This window comes from the organism of the source record quoted next, unplaced genomic scaffold (genome assembly GCF_019419815.1).
Source record: "Pyrus x bretschneideri cultivar Hongxiangsu unplaced genomic scaffold, Pyrus_bretschneideri_v1 Contig125, whole genome shotgun sequence".
Classification (NCBI taxonomy): domain Eukaryota; kingdom Viridiplantae; phylum Streptophyta; class Magnoliopsida; order Rosales; family Rosaceae; genus Pyrus; species Pyrus x bretschneideri.
In genome coordinates, this window is record NW_025999419.1 from 332,864 (window position 1) to 353,110 (window position 20,247).

Sequence of the window (20,247 nt, forward strand, 5' to 3'; positions counted from 1 at the left end):
ATTTCATTGTTTCATTAGCGCAGAACGTCATGTGGCAATGTGTATTTGTTCCCTAAGAGTTGTTCTCTGTCAGGTCGCCCTTGCGTGATTATGCTAAAGCTACACCTGTCTTGCTTGCCATCCCATTGGGTATTTGAGTTGTAGCATGTCATTCCAGCGCATAGGAATATGTATTCCTGCTATCAATTGATCTCCCAAAAGAGGGGTTTCTTTCTTATGTTACCATCGTCGTTGTGGAAAGAGAGGACTAATCCCTCTTATGACAAAGAGGGGAATAATCTCTCGTGGCTTGGGGATTATGGTGAAAAATAATGTGCGGGAGATTAATACTACAAGACGGGTGGCTGAAGGTCAATTTTGATGGAGGTTTCCACGATGTTAAAGGAGCATTTGGTGTGCTCATAAGACAATACAATGGGGGTTCTCTTGCTGCTGCAACAGGCCCTGTCACACGAGTTGCTTCCCGAACTCGCAGCTTTGGCTGCTAGGAGAGGGGCAACCACAGCCTCTTCATGAGGGTACTTCTTGGTGCAGATTAAGAGTTCCCAGATATCGATCCATGAAAATTTTAAACACTAGACGCAAAATTGCTTCCATGGCAGTCATCTTGGCTAGAAAGGTTTCTCCTTTAAAATGTAAGACTTCTCAGGTGTCGAAGAAGTACTACAAAGAAATTGATTCAACATCTACTACTAGAAAGAAATTGAGGTTTGATTTACATGGCTAGTCAACAACTGGCTTCATCTGCACAGTATACACCTAAAACTGACCCTTGCGAGACAGCTCCATTTGAAGAAGAATTCAGCTCTTGCCGAAAAACCATATGCACAAAAAGAATCCATCGATTTCAGATGGTGGTGAACTTACACTCTGGTCGGTCATCAGCTTCAATTTGATCTTGTTGGCATAGTGGATTGTTGGTATACCAGTCAACTTTTGGTCAGGAGTTGCAAAATTAAGGTAAAGTCCTAACCTGCGAGATTCAATCAAATCTAGTTCACAAAAGAAAATGACCATTAAATTCAATTGCCGCCCCAAGAGCGCAAATTTCATAACAAAAGCACTCTAGTCAACATAGGAATTCATATTAGTGAGCTAATGACAGCAGAAACAAAACCCCGAAAGTGATAACTATTTCTGCATACAATTCTATGATTTTCAAGATTCTTTATTTGGGTTTTCACGCACAAGATACTCTTGAACCCTGTAAAACATGGCTGCTAGTCAACATATTTTTTTTTTCATTTAAGAACGAGCCACAATGTTTTACACAAACAGAATGAAAAGCTTTTTACATGCGTTTCAGCAGTCACACAACTGATAACTACCAATAATCAAAATAGATACGATGGTAGATACTACCCTTTCTGGAAAGAAAAACAAAATTCCGATCAATTTTACCAAACTGAACAGAAAAAATTAATAAATGCTACCCCCTTGGCAGTTTTGGAGCGTAACAGAACTTTGAGAACTAAAATGGGGTTGGGATGGATTTACATTGGGACAGTCAGATTTTTGGGATGGATGTACTTTGGGACAGTCAGATTCTCGTTGGTTCATTGAGGCTCCAGTTACTAATATCATGTCATCGATTATGTTGGACTGGGTTGCTGTGCTGAAGTGAGTTGTGTTAGTTCATTTTAATTCTGATTGATATGTTCTTTCTTGTAAGTTGAATGTGGAGTTATTCCCATGCTTCTGATTTGAACCGAAAATTTAGGATCCAAGAAAGTACCTGATTATGAAAGCAAAGTAGGAAGGCAATCTGCTTAAAGATGGACTAACTCCATGGTTGTGACAAAGAAACATTTGGAGTGGATGCGTTTAGTCCTTGTTCGTAATGTATAGCAGCTTTCAGCACATTGTAATGTTCCGTAACAATACCATACAGAGCTTGTGAGTATACCTCCCTAGCCTGCAACATAGAACAGCCAGAATACTTAGAAACAAGATAAAAGAAAAACGATGAAGTTACCAAAAAAAAAAAAAAAAAAACATTTAGAGTAGATGTCAATTTTGCACGCTGAACTTTGGTCCCTCAACTTCAAAACGTTTGGTCCCCATAGTATGTGTCTCAGTTAAGCCCATTTCGAAAGTTTTAAGTCCAGCAACCAGAGTCAACAAAACTCAAAATTCAGGGAATAAAGGTGAAATTTACTCTTAACAATTAGAAATCAATGGAAATGACTTTCCCAGTCCTTGAACATTAGCTTTCAAGACTTTTTCTCGTATGAATGAAATATATATATATATATATATACATATGTATAGATTTCTATATAGTATACCCCTACACTAAACTACCTTTGCATACAGTTTCACATAATTGTTGACTAAGGAAACGACTGTATTAGTTAAATGCCAATGTTCATCACCACTGAATAGGCGGAACTAGTTCTTCCACATGATTCAGCAGTTTATCAAACGGTATCATGACATGATTTAAAATGCAATGCTAAGTCTCAGATCCAGAACATAATTACACATGAGCTTTCATTGCAGAATAATGTAAAGATCCGAAAGAATACAACAGGAACCGTCCAAATCAATCAGGAAGTTGAAAGACATTGTTTAGAGAACCAACCTCTTCAGAATTTTGACAGGAAGCAGTAATATCAGAGAAGGTGATTTCTGGTGCAACCGATAATCCAGTACCATGGAAGGAGATCATTCTCCTTTCTCCAATTTCTTTTTCTACCTGGAAAAGAATTGTGTCACTAATGCGGAAAAGTAGCAATACAGGAACCACCAAAACAGAGCTGACAAACCTGCGGTGGAGGGGGCATGATGTTGTGACACAACAATGCTAAGGGATATATATGCCCTGGTGCAGCAGAATGTTCACCAAGCCTTCTTAGATTGTCCAGTGAAGCAGCATCAAAAGGTGCCTGACCAACTTATATCAGTATGAAGTTTGAATCATGAAGACAACACTTACACTTATGTCTATGTGTTCGCATGTATGTTAGATTGTTAGTATCAAGTCATTGCACCATCAACTCAAAATCCTTGTCAAGATAGGTGGATGCTTATCTATATTGGTAAATTCTTGGTTATAGTGGAACATTATGTCAACGTGATCTCAAATTGTAGCCAATCTTCGTTTTATGGAAGCCCAACTCCTCAATTAGAATACAACCAAGTTGAGGTCAAATTTAGTAAATGCTTAAAACAGTAATTTATTTCAACAGACACAGAAAACAGAAAATATTTCGAAATCATCCTCAATCTATTTATGATTTCCTCTAGAGCTGTTGAGTCCCTATTCTATCCATGATGAACCAAAGAACTCCTTTGATTTTACACCTACGCAGTCGGGTTTGCTGGACCTAAATTCACAATTACAACTAGAACATATAGATGCAACTTTAAGACCCCTCATGTGGCAACACTGGAGAGACAATTGCAAGATAAAAATCATCATCAGAACATTGAATCTCCTCATACAGATCAAAACATTTAACAAAAAGAAAGCTCGAAAAATAAAAAATATTAAACATCAACAATGAAAATACATGATTTCCTTCTCAATCTTCTCGTACATGATGAAGTTGAAAGAGCTTACCGGGTACCATTCTCCTGTTGCAGGATCTGGCCGGTCCCTTCCACCACTAGGTGCAATCCATACAATCTGTGACCCGCCCCTATAAAAACATGTTAAATTAGAAGGCTATATTAAGAAAACATAGGTAAACAAATTCATCACATTAAAAGAGTAAGTTTTTTAAGAAAAGAAAATTGTCAAATTTTAATGCCCTTCTTGATCTTGCTTTTTGATGGATTATGATGTTATGCAAACAGCTTGGATGATGATATGTGAGTAAACGGAAACAATAAACTAAACACCGCCTCACATAATCACAAGAAAAATTGTTATCGAGATGGCTAACTTTTACTACGTCCCCGTGTGATCTCTCGAGAGAGAATCACTTGCACTATCAAGAAGAATAATTTATTACAAAAAATTTCTGAAATTCCTATGCTAATCCCCAAACCCTAGCTTTCGATCTCTCTATCACTCTCTTTAGTTCACTACCCCTTGTGTGCTCACTATATTTTAAGAACTCTTATCAAGACTTTACAGAAAAAAGGTTGTGGGTTAGAAACTGTTGAAAAACACGCCCACTAGACCTTGTTCTTTAATGTAACCAATGGCAAAAGACTAAACTAGCAAATATAGAAAAACTTAGAAACACACAAGAATTATACTGGTTCAGCAGAACTTTTGCCTACGTCCAGTTGTGATTTCTCTAGGTAGAGAAATAATTGCTCCTTTGATTAATAATAGAGATTACAGAACTTTTGCAAACCCTAGAACTAATCTCAAAACTCTCGGCTGTCTCTGGCTGTTTTCTCTCTAAAAATTAAGCATTGCCGCACCCTATTTGTAGGCATAGGGTCGGCTTACATGTCCCAAGGCTGATTGAATTCCTATTTCTAAGTGGACTAGGAAATTACACTTATCCAAATCCAAATAGACTTCTAGAAATGCAAACCTAAATTGAATGAGGAAAACTGAAATTCTTTCCTAATCCCTCTAAGACAAGAATCTTTATACCTCTAATTTTCCTAAAACAATCCTAAACCAATTAGGACATATTTGACGAGCCAAAATCCTAACGGAAACCTAATCTGAAATCACTTAGGATAGAGAGGAAAAACTGATTTTCTCATTCAGGTAGGAATCTAGCATGCACTGATTTTCTCATTCTAGTAGGAATCTAGCATGTGTCCTAGAAAAAAAAATAATACAAGAACAAACAGAGATAAAGAAGTTCAACTTGACCCTTTTTTTCTTAAAGAGACACAAATTTTATTTCAGAAAACAATAAAATTACATAAAGAGTGGACAGTCCACTAATATTGTGATTAAATGCATATTATTCCTTTACCAGTAATTGAAATTAGAGAGATCATCCCCCACCCTGATTAGCAAACCCACCACCAGTGAAGACCTAAAGGTAAGCATTTGTTACAATGTTGAACCTTCAGGCCTAATTTGGTCTCGAGGACTAGTTTGGATTGGAAAACTCGCTAGGTTCATGAATGTTGAATGAAGAAATAGGTGACGACTTGCATATTGTACAAGTTAAAAGTACAAGATGGATTAGTAAAGAAGTATACTTATCCCTTCAAATCCCCACATAAAGGTTAGAATTGGGAATGAGAAGTTTCCTTCATGACTAATGCGACTTCTACCTTCAATTTCGACAAGCTTTACAAGTTGGCATCCATTTCTTCCTTCAACATACATGGAATCTAGTGAGATTTCCAATCCTAGGCACAAACGAGCCCTTGCTCTCTCAGTCTAGCACCTAAAACGAATTTTTTTTCAGTTTTAATAGTATCCTCGACTCAAAGTATGACAAGTACTCCATTTTGAGTTGACATACTAGTATAAAAAACCAAGTAGGTGTTGATTAAGTACTAGAAGGATGAATGAAATGAGAAAAAGAGGAGCACTTCCTTGAGTTGCTATGCATTTTTAATGCAACAAGTAAAATCAAATTTCCATGTCCATTAGCACAAGAATGATGAATGGAGAAAAAAGGGTGAGTGCTTCCTTGACTTGTTAACTTGATATGCATTTTTGTACGCTAACAAGGAAAATCAGCTTAGCTCCCTTATCACCAGTTTGTTACTAGCTATAACAACAAGAAGATTCACTTCAAACAAATTGGTTAGTTCTGAGATGTGTAGTGCTTAATAGGGTTCAATGAGACAAGAACTGAGCAAGATGTAAGAGCAAATACAACAACACCAACAAAGCCTTATCCCAATAAGAGGGGTCGGCTGTAAGAATCATAGAACGCCACTATGCTCAGTTTTGCGCCAAGTCTTCCAAAAGGTAAGAGCAAATAAAACAGAAAAAAGATATGAAAGAGGGAGAGATAGGTCCAAGAACACAAAAACAATGCAAAAAAGAAAAAGGAAAAAAAATCTTTCTGCACAGGACCTGACATGGTAGTAACACCGTCAGACCTTGATAAGCAGAAATAAGAAGAGCCGCCAATAAAATGAAACCAACTTTGACAATGAAACCAACTTTGACACTGCATAGACAAACAAAATAATTGAGGTACCTCAATAGCACTGCCATTTCCTTCAAGCTCCGTGTGTTTGCTTTCCTTTTCATATCAGCAAGCTCAGGAACATCATTCATGTGCTTTTTGGAGTATACACATATCAGATTCCTGTAAGAATATTAAAAGAAAAAATGATGAGAATTTCATCATTTAACTAATCAAAGCACATAGGTGCATACTAATTGCATAACATTATCCAAGAATTCACAAGTACCTCCCCATGCTGAAGGGCTTACAAAGAGGATCTGTCACAACCCTATCTCCTGCTATGTAGGTCTGCAGTACAAAACTACAAAGTCTAAAATTTGGTTATGCAAACAGTTGTAAGTGCACAAAATAGTGTATGCATCCAATGTATGCTTAGAATGAAGACAGAACATTGCAATTCACCATTTTCTCAGCGAGATGTGGGTTTGTTGATTCAAGCAACAAGGCAATGACAGCTGGATCTGCTTCAGTTTGGTGGTTTGATATCAAAAAGATGTTGTGACCCTGCATGCATAATCCAATTGCATTACATCACGAGTCACCTCCATGTGTAAACTAATCAAGATGATATGGCGTCTGCATAGTGCATACCACAGTACCACCAAAATCATACCACAAAAAAAATTGAGACAACTACTGGTCAACTATAAATGTGATATACGGCACCAATACAAAGTTATTGCATTGTATTGCATTCTACTGAAAAACAGTTACTATTTTGATAGCCCATGCAAGAAACTGACTGGTAGGAACCCTTCAGACCATCACTCCTTATCAGTTCTCTGACATTGTTTTCTGAAGTACTTAAACATATATATGTCCAACAAAACAAGGAGGAAGTTTAGTCTAACTTTGCTTCTAGAAAGTAAGTGTTTCACAATTCAGCAATGTATAGTTGTTAACCCCACAAAGAAAATAAGCTGAATACTGAGAATATGCACCTGCTGAAGCTTCTCTTCAATTTCATAGAAAATGGAATGGTTGCCAACATATGAGTTTCTGCACAAATAATCATCAGAATTTAGGATTAGAACTCATATTCACGTGAATATAAGAAAGTAAGAACTAGCACACAAAGAAAGAAAATGTGAGTTGCCAGCATTTTTTTTGTTTCTTCGTGTGAATATTCTCTGTTAACAAGTTTTTGAAATTTTTTTTTTCTAATAAATGGACACACTTATGGTAACACTGCATTACTCTAGTCCATAATAATGCTGTAGTGTAGATTTATTTCAAAATTCAGTAAAGAATTCAGCAAAAGAACTACAAAACGAATGGTTATAAATTCCATTTTATATTTACTTCATTAAACAAGTCAGAAAAGGGCAAAGAAATGAAGACACATCAAAATTAAATTGATCTTTACATTTTTGTATCGACGATTAAAAATCAGAATATTTAAAATTCCCAATACAACTATTCTATAAAAGAAATTCTCGTATAAATCAAAATAAATGATTTTAATCTCATGCTGAATGATCCAATGAAAGCACGTTGGATGGACAAATCACCCATGACCCAGTCAATTTTAAGGCTCCAATGAACTTCATGAAATAATGCATAGTGCGTACATTCATTTTTAGCAAAAATAGACAACAAGAATAAATGCATCATCTTTCAGTTTATATACATCAAAGTAGCTGATGAAGATGGTAAAAAGGATAGAGGTCGTCAAGATACCTGAAATCAACTAAAGGACGAATATAGTTTTGACCAAACATGTAGTAATCAAAAGGCTCTCGCATTGCTTTGTGATATGGTGAGAAGATAAATGGGTCCTGAAAAATTATTGATCTATCATATAGACAAAAAAATAAATAAAATAAAACAAGTATACAAGAAAATAAACGATAATTTGGTTTCCTATCTGTGTTATACACACATCAGCAACTAAGGCAACTGTATGATAACGCATATAAAACCCAGTATTACCTCTATATCCAAGAATACACGATCCAACACAGCAGTCATATTTGACAACACAATCTCATCTGCCTTGGGATTTCCGCTTTGAAGAATCTGAATAATGATAGCATAGGATTATGAAAAAAAAGAAAAGGAGTTTCTTATCACTTTAGATTTAATGACTTCTGGGACATCTAACGCATACAAGCCATCCATATACGATCTAATAATTGAACAACAAGTCCTCAAACCTCTATACAGAATATCAAATCCAGATATACAAAAACACTAGAAAATCAAAGCCGATTGGCATGTGCTTGAATAATTAAAGCAGACTGATCTCACTCTCCTGAAGCTACCCATATAATTACAGCCACACATTACTGACAGATTATTGACATTTAACGAACACATTATTCCATGTCCGCTAATTAAGGAAAAAAAGGGCACCTCCCTAAAATTGGCATCTACGTGTGTGTGTGTGTGTGTGTAGATCCACATGCACACTAGTATGTATGTATGTATATATATATATATATATATATATATATATATATATAAAGTTCACTTTGAAGCTACCCATATAATTACAGCCACACATTACTGCCAGATTATTGACATTTAACGAACACATTATTCCATGTCCGCTAATTAAGGAAAAAAAGGGCACCTCCCTAAAATTGGCATCTACATGTGTGTATATGTGTGTGTGTGTGTGTGTGTGTGTGTGTGTGTAGATCCACACACACACTAGTATGTGTGTATATATATATATAAAGTTCACTTTAGTTAAAAAGGATCCATACACAATGAGTTAACCAATGAAGCATAACAAAGATAAGCTTCAAACTTAAGAAAGTTTACAGTGATTATTATGGAAGCTTGTAATAAAATAACCATGAAACAAGTTCTAGATCCATACACAATGGCCACATTGTGGCTATTTGATCGTGTAAGTACAACATGTAAATGGTTCAGATTTCTGATAAAACTAAGGCACATTAATCGTGTGCTAAGGCACATTAATCGCGTGCTAGCTTGTGATTGACTTTTTGTTATTGTTTTAGTTACTCACAATTTGTAAGTACCATGGTCACGTTAAGTAGTTGTAACTAAAGATTCGGTCCTACTCAATTAGTATCAATATTTCTAGTAAAAATGTAGGCCTTGAGCCACAAAATATCTATCTCAAAGAATTCTAATTCCTACTCATCAGCAAAGCCAAGCATAGGATATATGTAATTAACAATATATTTAGCAAGTTGAAAGATATTCCTAGTTCATAAGGAACAGGAAGTTTAAAATTGTATGAATTTATGAAATTTTATCGCCAGTTTTGTCGTCTCTAAATAATATGGCTACAGCAGTATATACTAAAATCTCTTCTATTTTGAGAAGAAAATCCTAAAGCTTCTTCGTTTGGCAATTTTGAATGCCAAAACTGTTAAAATAAATTAAATTTACAGATGCACGCATGTACACAAATTGCTTTCACATGAGACTCGAACCAAAATGTTTACGGATATCAAGTAAATTCAAAATTAAATATCAGAAGCAGATCTAACTATGTACAGTAAAATACAAGATTAAGAATTTTACAGCATTTTTGTAATTCTGATATAAGTCTTCCATTCCTGAAGCAACAGTTGAGGGAAGCCTGCCAGCTTCTGTTTCCTTCCTTATTGCAGACAGCAGCTCTACAGATGAACATTTCAAACAAGTCGAGAAAACTAGCATCAATAAACAGGAGAACATTAATAAAGTAAAGAAAAGCTGCTTAAGAAAGGAGATTTTTTTTTTTTCATTAAGAAAGCTGCAGTTAATGACAAACTAGCTCTAGATCTAGTGGCAATTTCTTTCCAGTGTTGACAAAGATTTTTAAGTTTATGTTCAATGGAAATGTAAAACAATATAGATGAATTATTTAACTACAAAACAAGGATACAAGTAAGAAAAACAAAAATATAACCTTCAAGGAACCTGAATAAGAAGACACAGAACATTTGAATTACATATCAGAGCATGCAATCAATGACATCGGAGGTTATGCTTACAAAACGGTTAGTAAAAATAATGAGGGGAGTGGAAGAAAGAAAAAGAGAGAAAATGAGTCAGTTGGGACCCTCGTCCCAGTGATACTGCACTGTAAATTTGAGGACATTCTTGGCTATTAGGAGTTAGACTGTATCTTGATGGTCGCACGCCAATCAAATACTATCCAACCACAGGGTTCAGATGTCGAACAAGCCAATCAAATAGCTATGAATTTGAACAACATTTGAAGCTTGCATATACTACAAACCTCTGCTCCAAATATTTGAAGCAAGAAGCCCAACTTTTGGCGATCATAATAATAAGGGTTATGAGCAATGGTCCCTGAACTTGTCCACAGTTACAATTTAGTCCTCCAACCCTTTTTTAGTTCATGTGGTCCTATCCGTCACCATGTGCCATATTCTGTCTATTTAATCTATGTTTTGATTAATGGTAATCTGTCTTTCCTTTTATTTGTTGTTTCTCTTTTGATTTGCATGGTGGGGAATAAATATAGGAATTTTACGATGGGTGTGAACAACAATAAGGTACGGCCACTAGACAGGTCTTTCAGCGAAAATCCTTTCTAAACCAAGCCAAAAGTGCTCTTAATGTAGCTTATCAAAAGTGAATAATGCATACCCTGCAAAAATTGTACCTACATGAAACGCAATCCCATGATGAGAAAGCCAACCATTTGATGCATCCATGTTCAGTTTCAAGTCCTTTTTGCACGATTCTTGAATCATTCGAAATTTATATTGTTACTGAACCCATTTCGTTATGGTAGCATGGATTGATGGGTATCTACCTACCATGGACTTGGAACGGATGAAGCTGTTGAGTAAGTAGATCTTATCATGATATCTAGTCTAAAAAAAATCTGGCTTCCACAGGCACATACTCGGAACAATGGATATGACGTGTACAATCTATAAAAAAAAAATACAGAAAAGGTGAATAACACAAAAACAAGGAGCAATAACCATTGAACAACTTCGACGTGTTGACAACTCACACTTAATGAAACCACTACTTTTTAATAAATTTGTATAAGGAAATAAGGTATGCAAAGTATGACGTACTTTTAGGTTCATAATCAGATTCTATTGACTTGTCATAACTTTCACTGTTCTTCATTTGTTCTCTGTTTTTGTTTGTTCTTTGAATACACTAGGTGGGTTGCTTTTCGAAAATGGACAATTTTGTTAATAATTTTTTACTCATTTCAAGACACAGCGGTTTTCCTTAGAACATAATATCTTTAGAGAAGGCTTAAAAACATAATTCAAAATATACTTTATATGCGTATACATTTGGGGAAAGCATTACTCAGAAGTTATAACCTTACATAACTACAACTATATCCCATAAAATACCTTCCATCCATGTGATCATTTTGTCCGTGTGATCATTCTGGTCTACAGCACCATACATAACTACAACCACTAATATATACAGATACAAGTCTCATAACCAACCCCTGGCTACAGTATCATGCCCTAGTACATAGTGCTACGATTACAGACTGAGGCCCAATAGTATTGTACAAAAAGATGGGTATCTAATTTGTATACTTCATAAACCCAAATAACGTATCTAAACCTTTTTATATCGCATTCTATATCGGGTGCTAATGCTAGCCAGTAAAAACCATATAATTTTAAGGATTGAAAAACAAACACTGTATATCCTTATGAAAGAATACATGCCCAACAAGAATCGGTTTCCTTAACATAAATAGGAACTTTTTTGTCAACATTTCCTTCAAATTGAAAACAAGTTATCATGACATTCCACTCATTTAACGATAGGGTTGGTTACAAAGAAATCGACGGATATTTGAAAATACTAGGGGGTTGGACGTGGAGTAGGTGTGAGAAAAGGCCAAGTATTGGGCAGTGCTAGGGCTTCTGTATTTGAAACTTTCATCACTTCCAAGTTTAGAGAAGAAAATTCTTTTGACAAATAACTGAAAGACTCCGCTCTTTGGAGCAAATTTAAAAGGAAAATGCAACGTGAACATCAAGATTCAAGCAAGTATCAAATAGAAATTTAAATCGGCCACAAAATTAAAATTGAGAAACAATTTCATTTAAAATCAAGAAAGGCAACATTTCAACTCCAAGAAAAAAATGTATGAGCATTCACTTTCTTGCATTTTCTGAGGAGCCAAACAGACAAAACGCGACGAGCTCTCACCATAGAAATTTAAGTCGGCCACGAAAATAAGATTGAGGACCAATTTCAATTCAAGAAAGGCAAAATTTCAATCCAAGAAAAAAAACTACTAGCTTTCTTGCATTTTCTGAGGAACCAAACAAAGAAAATGGCGAAGAGCTCAGACCTTGTTCAGTGGTCGCATTGAGAAAGGTGCGAGAATGGTTAGTCTCCCTCCTCTCTGCACACTGAATGGGCGACAAAGAAGCCGACTCAGTGTCCTTCACCAGCTCCGCCATGGCAGTCACCTTCAAGGTGGAAAACAAGCAAGGACAGGCGGAGCTCCGCCACCTCAGAGAGACCAAGCACAGCCGAGAAGAAGACAACAGTGACGGAGAGTAAGCAGCGGAGGCCGAGGAGGAAAGAGACGACGGCGAAATCCTAGGCGTGAGGAATGCCGTGGATGGCGTCGCAGAGAGAGTAAACATAGTGAGAGAGAGAGAGAGAGTCGGAGGATATGATCGATCGATCTGTGAGTTTTGGTTTTCTGCAGAGTGAGGGAGTGGACGGTGCACGCAAAGGCTACGATCACGTGCTTTCCAACGCCAATAGTGGGAGAATGGTGACGGCGGTTTTGGATTGGGGGAAGAGAGTGACACCAGCGGAAGCTATCTCGACACGTGGCTTTTCTCGCAGGGTGGATTGGGGGCAACCCGAAAGTGGCTGTGGTGTCGTTTCACTCGTTTGCTTCTTGTTACCGTTTTGTAAATTGGTTTATTTTAACTACTAACTAATCATATGCCCGCACGTCACTAATTTTCTAGCGTCTTGGTTAAGAAACAATATTCCATTAATATGTAATTTAGATTAATGTGTTTAATTTTTATTGGTTAGGCATTGGACAATTTATAAATGAGAATTTTAACAAAAAGCTCCGGAACTGTTTACTTTAACAAACAAATCATATTTTTACACTAAAAAGTCAATCCTGGTACTATTAACTTTACCTTCTATTTTGTATTTACCTTTAAAACTCAAAGTTTTCAAACCATTTTTCATTAGTTTTCCTTTTATGAATTTGGACTACGCATTACTCATATTAGAAATGGCTCTTTTTCTCTAGTCGATCGTATTGAAAAAATAATAATAAACATTTAGTTTCAAGAATGAATTTCAGGCAAAAGTAGAATTACGTCGGCGTTCCTGCAATAAAGAGATGAATAGACACGTTGTTAGCTAAGGATTATTCGATGTCTGAGTTGAAATTACTGAATCAGTGAGAATCTTAAAGCTTCCTAGTAAATAAACATTTTTATCTCATGATACTCTTTCAAACAATTATTGTAGTTATAATGCAATTCGGTTCTTTTATAATTCATATCTCGATCAAGATTTTGACATATGGACAAATGTCAAATCAAGATTTATGACATATGGACAAATGTCAAATCACATGCATTAATAGTCACCATAATGCAACTTCAAGTAGCTTAAAGGGATATCTTCTTATATCACGTTATATCCACTATATGTCCGACACGCGTAACACGAGATCATACTAACATTAATGAGATATACAACGGTCTTACCAAATAGGTACACAATACCCAATATTACCAAATTGACTTGGCACAGCCCCAACAATTAGGCTACTTTCAACATGAAGATTTAAGAAAAGATAATTCTCACTCTAATCGGCCTTTATTTGATTTTTTGTCTTTGGGAAGTCAATATTAATAAATTTTTTTCTTGTAAAAATTTATTGCTAAACCGATAAATTCATGCGTAAAAATGACTTTGCCCATGCAAACGATGAATTTCTTTCCTCTATGTTTTTTCAGAGCTTATAATATTTAGCAATTCAACCACTTGCAAATATTATTGGTAGGAAAGAGCAATTTTGAAGAACTGCAGTGTATAGTAATCTAATCATTTCGAAATACCAATCGTGAAAAAAAAAAAAAAAAAAGTATTTTTTATGTTCTATGGCTTGATCTAGCTCTTATGGTTAGCCTACCCGAGTGCACTACCAAGTAATTAGCCAAACGTAATTCGTCCCTTTGAATTTCGGGAAAATAAAATTTGATTTGTGCTAATGGTGCATTGATGGTTTTGAAGCCATACTTTTAGTAAATTTTCCCTCTAAGGATGGCAAAAAAAACTCCATGGGTTTGGGTATCTGCGAATACCCGACCCTAGTAAGGCGCTTAAAGCAGCTCCAGCGGGAGCTCCAGCCTGAGGGACAGGTTGAGGAACAGGGCTTGAATGCCCGAGTGATGAAGCCCAACGTGTGCTGGCGAGCGAGCCCGAGTAGGCCAGAGGGAGAGGCCCATGGATTTGTGCCGGCCCGAGCGCCAGAAGGCTGTCTGATGTGGGCTGACGTCAGGGTGACGTGAGCCACATTATTAAGGCACCCACCGGCCTTGACGCCACCACTTCCGATCTTCTCACCGACGTTGGCATCCTTCCATCTCCTCTTTCTTTGTCTCTGTTTGTTTCTTCATCCTCCTCTATTTTGTCTCAAACAATCGCCGTTGACGACGACGACGAAGTGGCGATGGCGGCGGTTGATGCAACGTTAAAGCCTTCTGGCACATGTTGTTGTTGGAGGGATTGCCGGTGACGCCGCATTTGTTGACGCAGTGCGTTAGCGTTTTAGGGACCTTGAACTCCGTCTCTTCCTTCTCCGCTCTCTGCGCCATTTTTTTCATTCAAATTTTGAACAATCGAGATATGGATCTCTGTCATCTTCTCTTTTATTTTCTGTTTTTTCAGAGATATAGATGGATGGAAATGAAGAAATTTGGAGGTTGTGGTTTCTAGAGAGAGAGGAAGAAAAAAGTTGTGGTTTTTAGAGAGAGAGATGAGAGGTTTGGGTGGGTGATTGAGGAGACAGAAATGGGGGAGGGGGATAATATGAGGGAGTGGTGGATCTGGTGGGAGATGGAGAAACAAACAGGAGAGACCGAAAAGGAGGACGAGGAAAGAGAATGGAGGACAGAGAGGTAAACGGAGATTGGAATTAAAAATGGCGCCGGCAACAGAATATTGGCCATAATCAGTGGAGACTCCGAGTAGGTGGTTATGGATAGGTGCGGAATTAGTGTGTACTCTTACCAACGACATAAAATTATTTTGTATTATTTTATAAATAAAAAATAGTAATATTTTATTACCAATTGCTAGGGCTATTTAGTTTAGAGATGGAGATGCAAAAGGCGATTACTGTTTATTAAGGGCAGTTACTGTTCACTAAATGGATAGCACAATAGATAGCCCTAGGGGGTCTCCACCACGGTGGAACTACTCTTATAGAGGACAATAAACAATTATAGGGCTGATTTGGGGATTATTTTAAAAACCCGAGTCAGATATAGAGCAATGATGGTAATTGCCATCCCCTGACTTGATGCCTGCTCGATTATAAACGTATATTAAATTATTAATACAATTCTTATCAATTATGTTTGTAAGTTCTCTTTATTGGTCGTGCAATGTCTCATATATTTCTTGTTATTGCAATTGTATGGAATTTTTTTTAAAGTTACTTTGTTATTAGCTTTTTGGGTTTACAAATTTACGCTAGTTGATTATTGATTAATTTGTGTTGCATAATTAAAATTTAGAGATAAATTTTTCATGATAGGCGGGTTGGTGGATGCAAGTTTGGAGGCAGAAATGGGAAATCGTTGTTTACAAAGAATGGTTATAAGTGTGGTTATGGGGGAAAAATCATCAACAGAGGTAGGGATGGTGGCTGACACACCCCGACCCAGAATGTCCACCTGGACTTTAAATCGAGCTTTGTTGGCTGACACCTGAAAGGTGACGAAGCCATAAAATGTAGTGAGGGTGAAAATGTGAATAAATTTAAACCTAAAAGTGCCTAAATGTAAGAGTGCTCTTCCGACCCGGAATGTCCACCTGGACTTCGAATCGAGCTGTGTTGGCTGACACCTGAAAGGTGACGAAGCCATAAAATGTAGTGAGGGTGAAAATGTGAATAAATTTAAACCTAAAAGTGCCTAAATGTAAGAGTGCTCTTGTGAGCAGGAACGAACCCATTTCACACGTGATGTCAGAGCATAAGTAAAGTAAAATTAGAATAAGAATTATACCATCGGAAGTAGTCTCCGATATCAGCGTTTGCCAGAAATCATTGTCAACACGAACGTTGCCACTAGAACCTAGAGGGGCGAAAAATAAGGGTGTGTGGGCCTAAAAAGAAAGCTTTGTAAAACCTTTTTTGAAAATATAATAATCGCTCGCCGTAAAATAAGTATAGTTTCCAAAAATAATATATTGTGTGTAGTATGAAAATACTACCATAGCTAGCAATACCTCAAAAATGCAATACGTCACAATATCTCATAAATAAAACATAATGTCTGATAATCCCATAATCTTGCATGACACATATATCATATCGAGTGCTCATTAACATATGCTGACACACGAGTTTATGCAGAGGTATTCTAACATGAACATGACTGGGTGTAATAATGATTTACGCTCTAGTACTATAATTACGTGAAGAATAGAGCTATGTTTGTCACATACAATGGCCTGCAAAGTGTTGGATGGTTTATCAGAATTTGGGGAAATACTTTCCTGTGGTTTTTTTGTGTCCAAACATCACCAAACTGTCTCAAAAACAACCTAATTGTAGTCCTAACCATAATCTATGAAGGTTTGGAGTGTTTTTTGAACTTACCTCATCAAAGACGATGAGAACTCGCTGGAGCAAAATTTGAAACAATGAGGGTACCAATGTGCAAAGAGCAAGAGGTATGGTCGGATTCGTGGATCTAACTTCGATCGATGGAGTGAAGATGGTGGTGCGGTCGGGTTCGCCATAGTGGCAAGAGGTGTGGGGGTCCCAATTTTGCCGAGAAGGAGAGAAAGTCCAGAGTTCTAGAGAGAGATAACTAAGAGGGTTTTAAAGAGAGAAAGAGAGCTTAGAGAGTTTAGAGGGACGAGAAAGAGTGGCCCGGGAGAGTGAGGGAAGAGGGACACGCGACATGGAGAGAGTAGAGAGTTTGAGATGTGTGGGCCCCACGGGCCAAAAATAAATTATTAAAATATTTAAAAGATCAAATTGAAAAATATTAAAATAATAATATAAAAATATAAAATATAAATTAGTAATTTTTACAAAAGTATTTTTTGCATTCGTAGTTCCGTAAAATCTTCGTCATAATTCTGAATTCGATTCCACTTGCATCTACGCGTTCGTATCGTCGAATACTTCGAGAATATGGTAAAATAATAGCTCGTTCGCGTCACGAACTAACAGTCAACGAAAGTTAACAACTTTACCTCATTTTTGTCAATTCACTCATTTAAAATGAATAAAATTGTAAAATTAGGGATGGGTTGTTACAGTGGCACCGCTTGACCTCGCCTCACCCTATTACCATCCATATTTTCCTCAATTCCTTCTATTAAAAGATCTTGTTTAAATTAATTTGTTACGAATGTATGAAGTAACTGTAATGGTTTATTTGGCCGTATACAAGTTGTGTTTGTGTTAGCCTGACCCATTGTACACATTATTATAAGGTATTTGGTGTATATTGTGGTTTTTGAAACAAGGTATGGCATTTCATTGTCTTTGTTTGTCATGCCCCGATCTTGAGATACATCCACGATTGACAGGCGACATCACCATGTCCTTGTTCAACTGTCATGCCTTGCTTACGAGTCATGACAAAAAACAACTTAACAGTTCAATAACGTAGTAACTTTTTTCTATATTTCTTGGGTGCATCTAACTTCTGTGTTAGACTGCCTACGTACCCTCTTTCTTTGTATCTTTTAAATTCCCAAAACCATAAAAGCCTCTTCTTTCTCTCTTATGCACTATCTCTGCTCAACCCAAATTCATTGTTCCTCATTACAACCTTCTGCCACTCTCCCTTACAGCTATCCACACAGACGCGCCCTATCAGAGCAAAAGCCATCATTCCAGGTTCGCTGAAATTCTTCAACTAGCGTTTGATTTATTGTCGTGGTCGAAAGTAATTCTCTGAAGTACTTCTCTGAAGGTTATTGCAGTTCTTAATAGGACCTATATAGACTCATCGGCTATAAGTATGATCGCGGAGGATGTTTTGCAGCTGGCTTCCACCTTTTCTATGGCGAGATTTATTCACGTCTCTCATTTATGTAATGGGGTTGCCCACCATCTTACTAAGTTTGTTTTGTCTAGTAGCAATAATCTCGTTTGGATTAAGGAGCCTCCTATTCTCATTGAGGAGCTCCTCCTACAACTACAAGACATATGTTAACTCTGCATGAGTTTATTTAATTAATACAATGCTTCTTTTCAAAAAATAAAACAACAACAAAATAATAATAATAATAATGATAATAATGATGATAATAATGATAATAATAACAATAAATAGTAATAATAACAGTAACAACAGTAGTAGTAGTAGTAGTAATAATAACAACAACAACAACAAATCAACAACTCTTCTTTCTCTCCTATGCACTGTCTATGCTCAACCCAAATTTGTTGTTCCTCATTACAACCTTCCGCCACTCTCCCTTACACCTATCCACACGGACGCGCCCCATTAGAGCAAAAGCCATAATTCCAAGTTTGCTGAAATTCATCAACTAACGTTTGATTAATTGTTGGATTTTTTTTGTTAATGGGTTGTAATATTTTCTAAATAATAATAATAATAATAATAATAATAATAATTTATTATTAATAATAATGGGTTGTAATCATTCTTCAATTAATTTGGATTTTGTTATGGGTGCATCTAAAGTCGTCACATTTAACATTAATGGGTTGTAATATTTTCCAAAAAAAATCTAATGGTTCATTAACATAATAATTTTTTTTCTATATTTCTTGGGTGCATCTAAAGTCGTCAATTTTAACATTGTAACCCCTTATTAAAAAAATCAATCTGCTACACCGCAACAAGGGAAAAAAAAATTCAAGTGTGCCGAGCGTTAAATTGCACCGAACTCAGGGTGTTATTTTTACGGCCTGCTACTATTCACACACTCCTAAACTCTAAACCATCAATATTATTTATTTTATGTGTTTTTTGTTTGTTAATATTTTCTTTTTTCCCTTACTATAACACCAAACTATAATCTTCATGTTCTACAAAATGTATTTCAGTGAAAATTTTCTTATAATCCATGTGAAAATACTTGAAAACAAGGATAGAAATCTAATTCTACTGATATTTGAATCTAAATAAAGTAACGTAAGAAGGAAAAAAAATGCAATGGGAAAAGAAAAAAGCAGAAAATAAATAGCTAAAATGAAAATGATGCAATTAGAAATTTGATACCGATTGTCTATGAAAGGTGTCACTAGCAAGGTAGCGATAACTCTATAAAAGTTAGTAGTGGGGTAGCGAGGGGACCTAAATCAATCGCTGGCTTCATACCAATCACCCTTTTCAATTTTTTTATCTCTCTTACCATAACAACAAACTATCATATTTATGTTCTTCAAAATTTATTTTTCCGTGAAAAATCTATTATAATTCATATTTAAACACTTGAAAATAACGATTTAAAACCTAAATTTAAAGATAATTGAATTTACTAGTTGTTACTAAAATAAAGTAACGTATGAAGACAAAACTCAAAGGAAAAAAAAACAAAAAAGAAGAAAATAAATAAATAAGTTGGAATAGGAAAATATCGGTACCACGCTATTGATCCTAGCCCAGTTGTCCAGGGCAACACTCAGGTGATGGCAGGCATCAACTACATACTTGTCATTTCCATCTTACGTGAATTCTCAAAATCTTACAGTGAGGCGGAAGTGAAAGCAAATAGATATTATAATGACATTTGTACTGATTATTAACACATGGCCCTTTTTTAGTGGCCTATTATAAAACGTAACAAAAGCCTATATCCAACATATTGACCCAAAACAAATGAAAACCTAAGTGCACATCCATGATAGGATTGTAGGAAAAACTTACGCTCGACATCACATTCAACACATGCTGCTGAGTAGCAGCAACAAACCGAGACCGAGATCAGCCACCATTTAAGGTTTTGTTTGACATCTTGGATTGTACTG

General features: G+C 36.2%; 1 protein-coding gene across 2 annotated transcripts; it reads right to left on the reverse strand.

Annotated features, from left to right (window-relative positions):
* Positions 1-607: 607 nt before the first annotated feature.
* LOC103962491 (glycerol-3-phosphate acyltransferase, chloroplastic) lies at positions 608-12,763 on the reverse strand. Of its 2 annotated transcripts, none has more exons than XM_018651212.2 (13): positions 12,361-12,763; positions 9,579-9,676; positions 8,007-8,093; positions 7,755-7,852; positions 7,016-7,073; positions 6,477-6,578; positions 6,301-6,362; positions 6,084-6,194; positions 3,566-3,644; positions 2,769-2,888; positions 2,585-2,698; positions 1,736-1,915; positions 608-992 (listed from the first exon to the last, which is right to left on the reverse strand). In XM_018651212.2, the coding sequence occupies exons 1-12, from the start codon at positions 12,659-12,661 to the stop codon at positions 1,781-1,783; spliced, it is 1,365 nt and encodes a 454-aa protein (XP_018506728.2). In that variant the 5' UTR covers positions 12,662-12,763; the 3' UTR covers positions 608-992; positions 1,736-1,780. The 2 variants fall into 2 exon arrangements, with proteins under 2 accessions (XP_018506728.2, XP_009373466.2); XM_009375191.3 differs by having other exon boundaries at positions 608-973; positions 12,361-12,762.
* Positions 12,764-20,247: the final 7,484 nt, after the last annotated feature.

What these genes read in the sequence shown, in the direction of transcription:
- LOC103962491 (XM_018651212.2), bottom strand. Translation starts at nt 12,661, where the DNA reads ATGTTTACTCTCTCTGCGACGCCATCCACGGCATTCCTCACGCCTAGG. An exon ending in CGTCCTTTAGTTGATTTCAG is followed by an intron (nt 7,074 to 7,754) that starts GTATCTTGACGA and finishes TTATTTGTGCAG; the next exon opens with AAACTCATATGTTGGCAACC. An exon ending in AAGCCCTTCAGCATGGGGAG is followed by an intron (nt 6,195 to 6,300) that starts GTACTTGTGAAT and finishes ATATTCTTACAG; the next exon opens with GAATCTGATATGTGTATACT.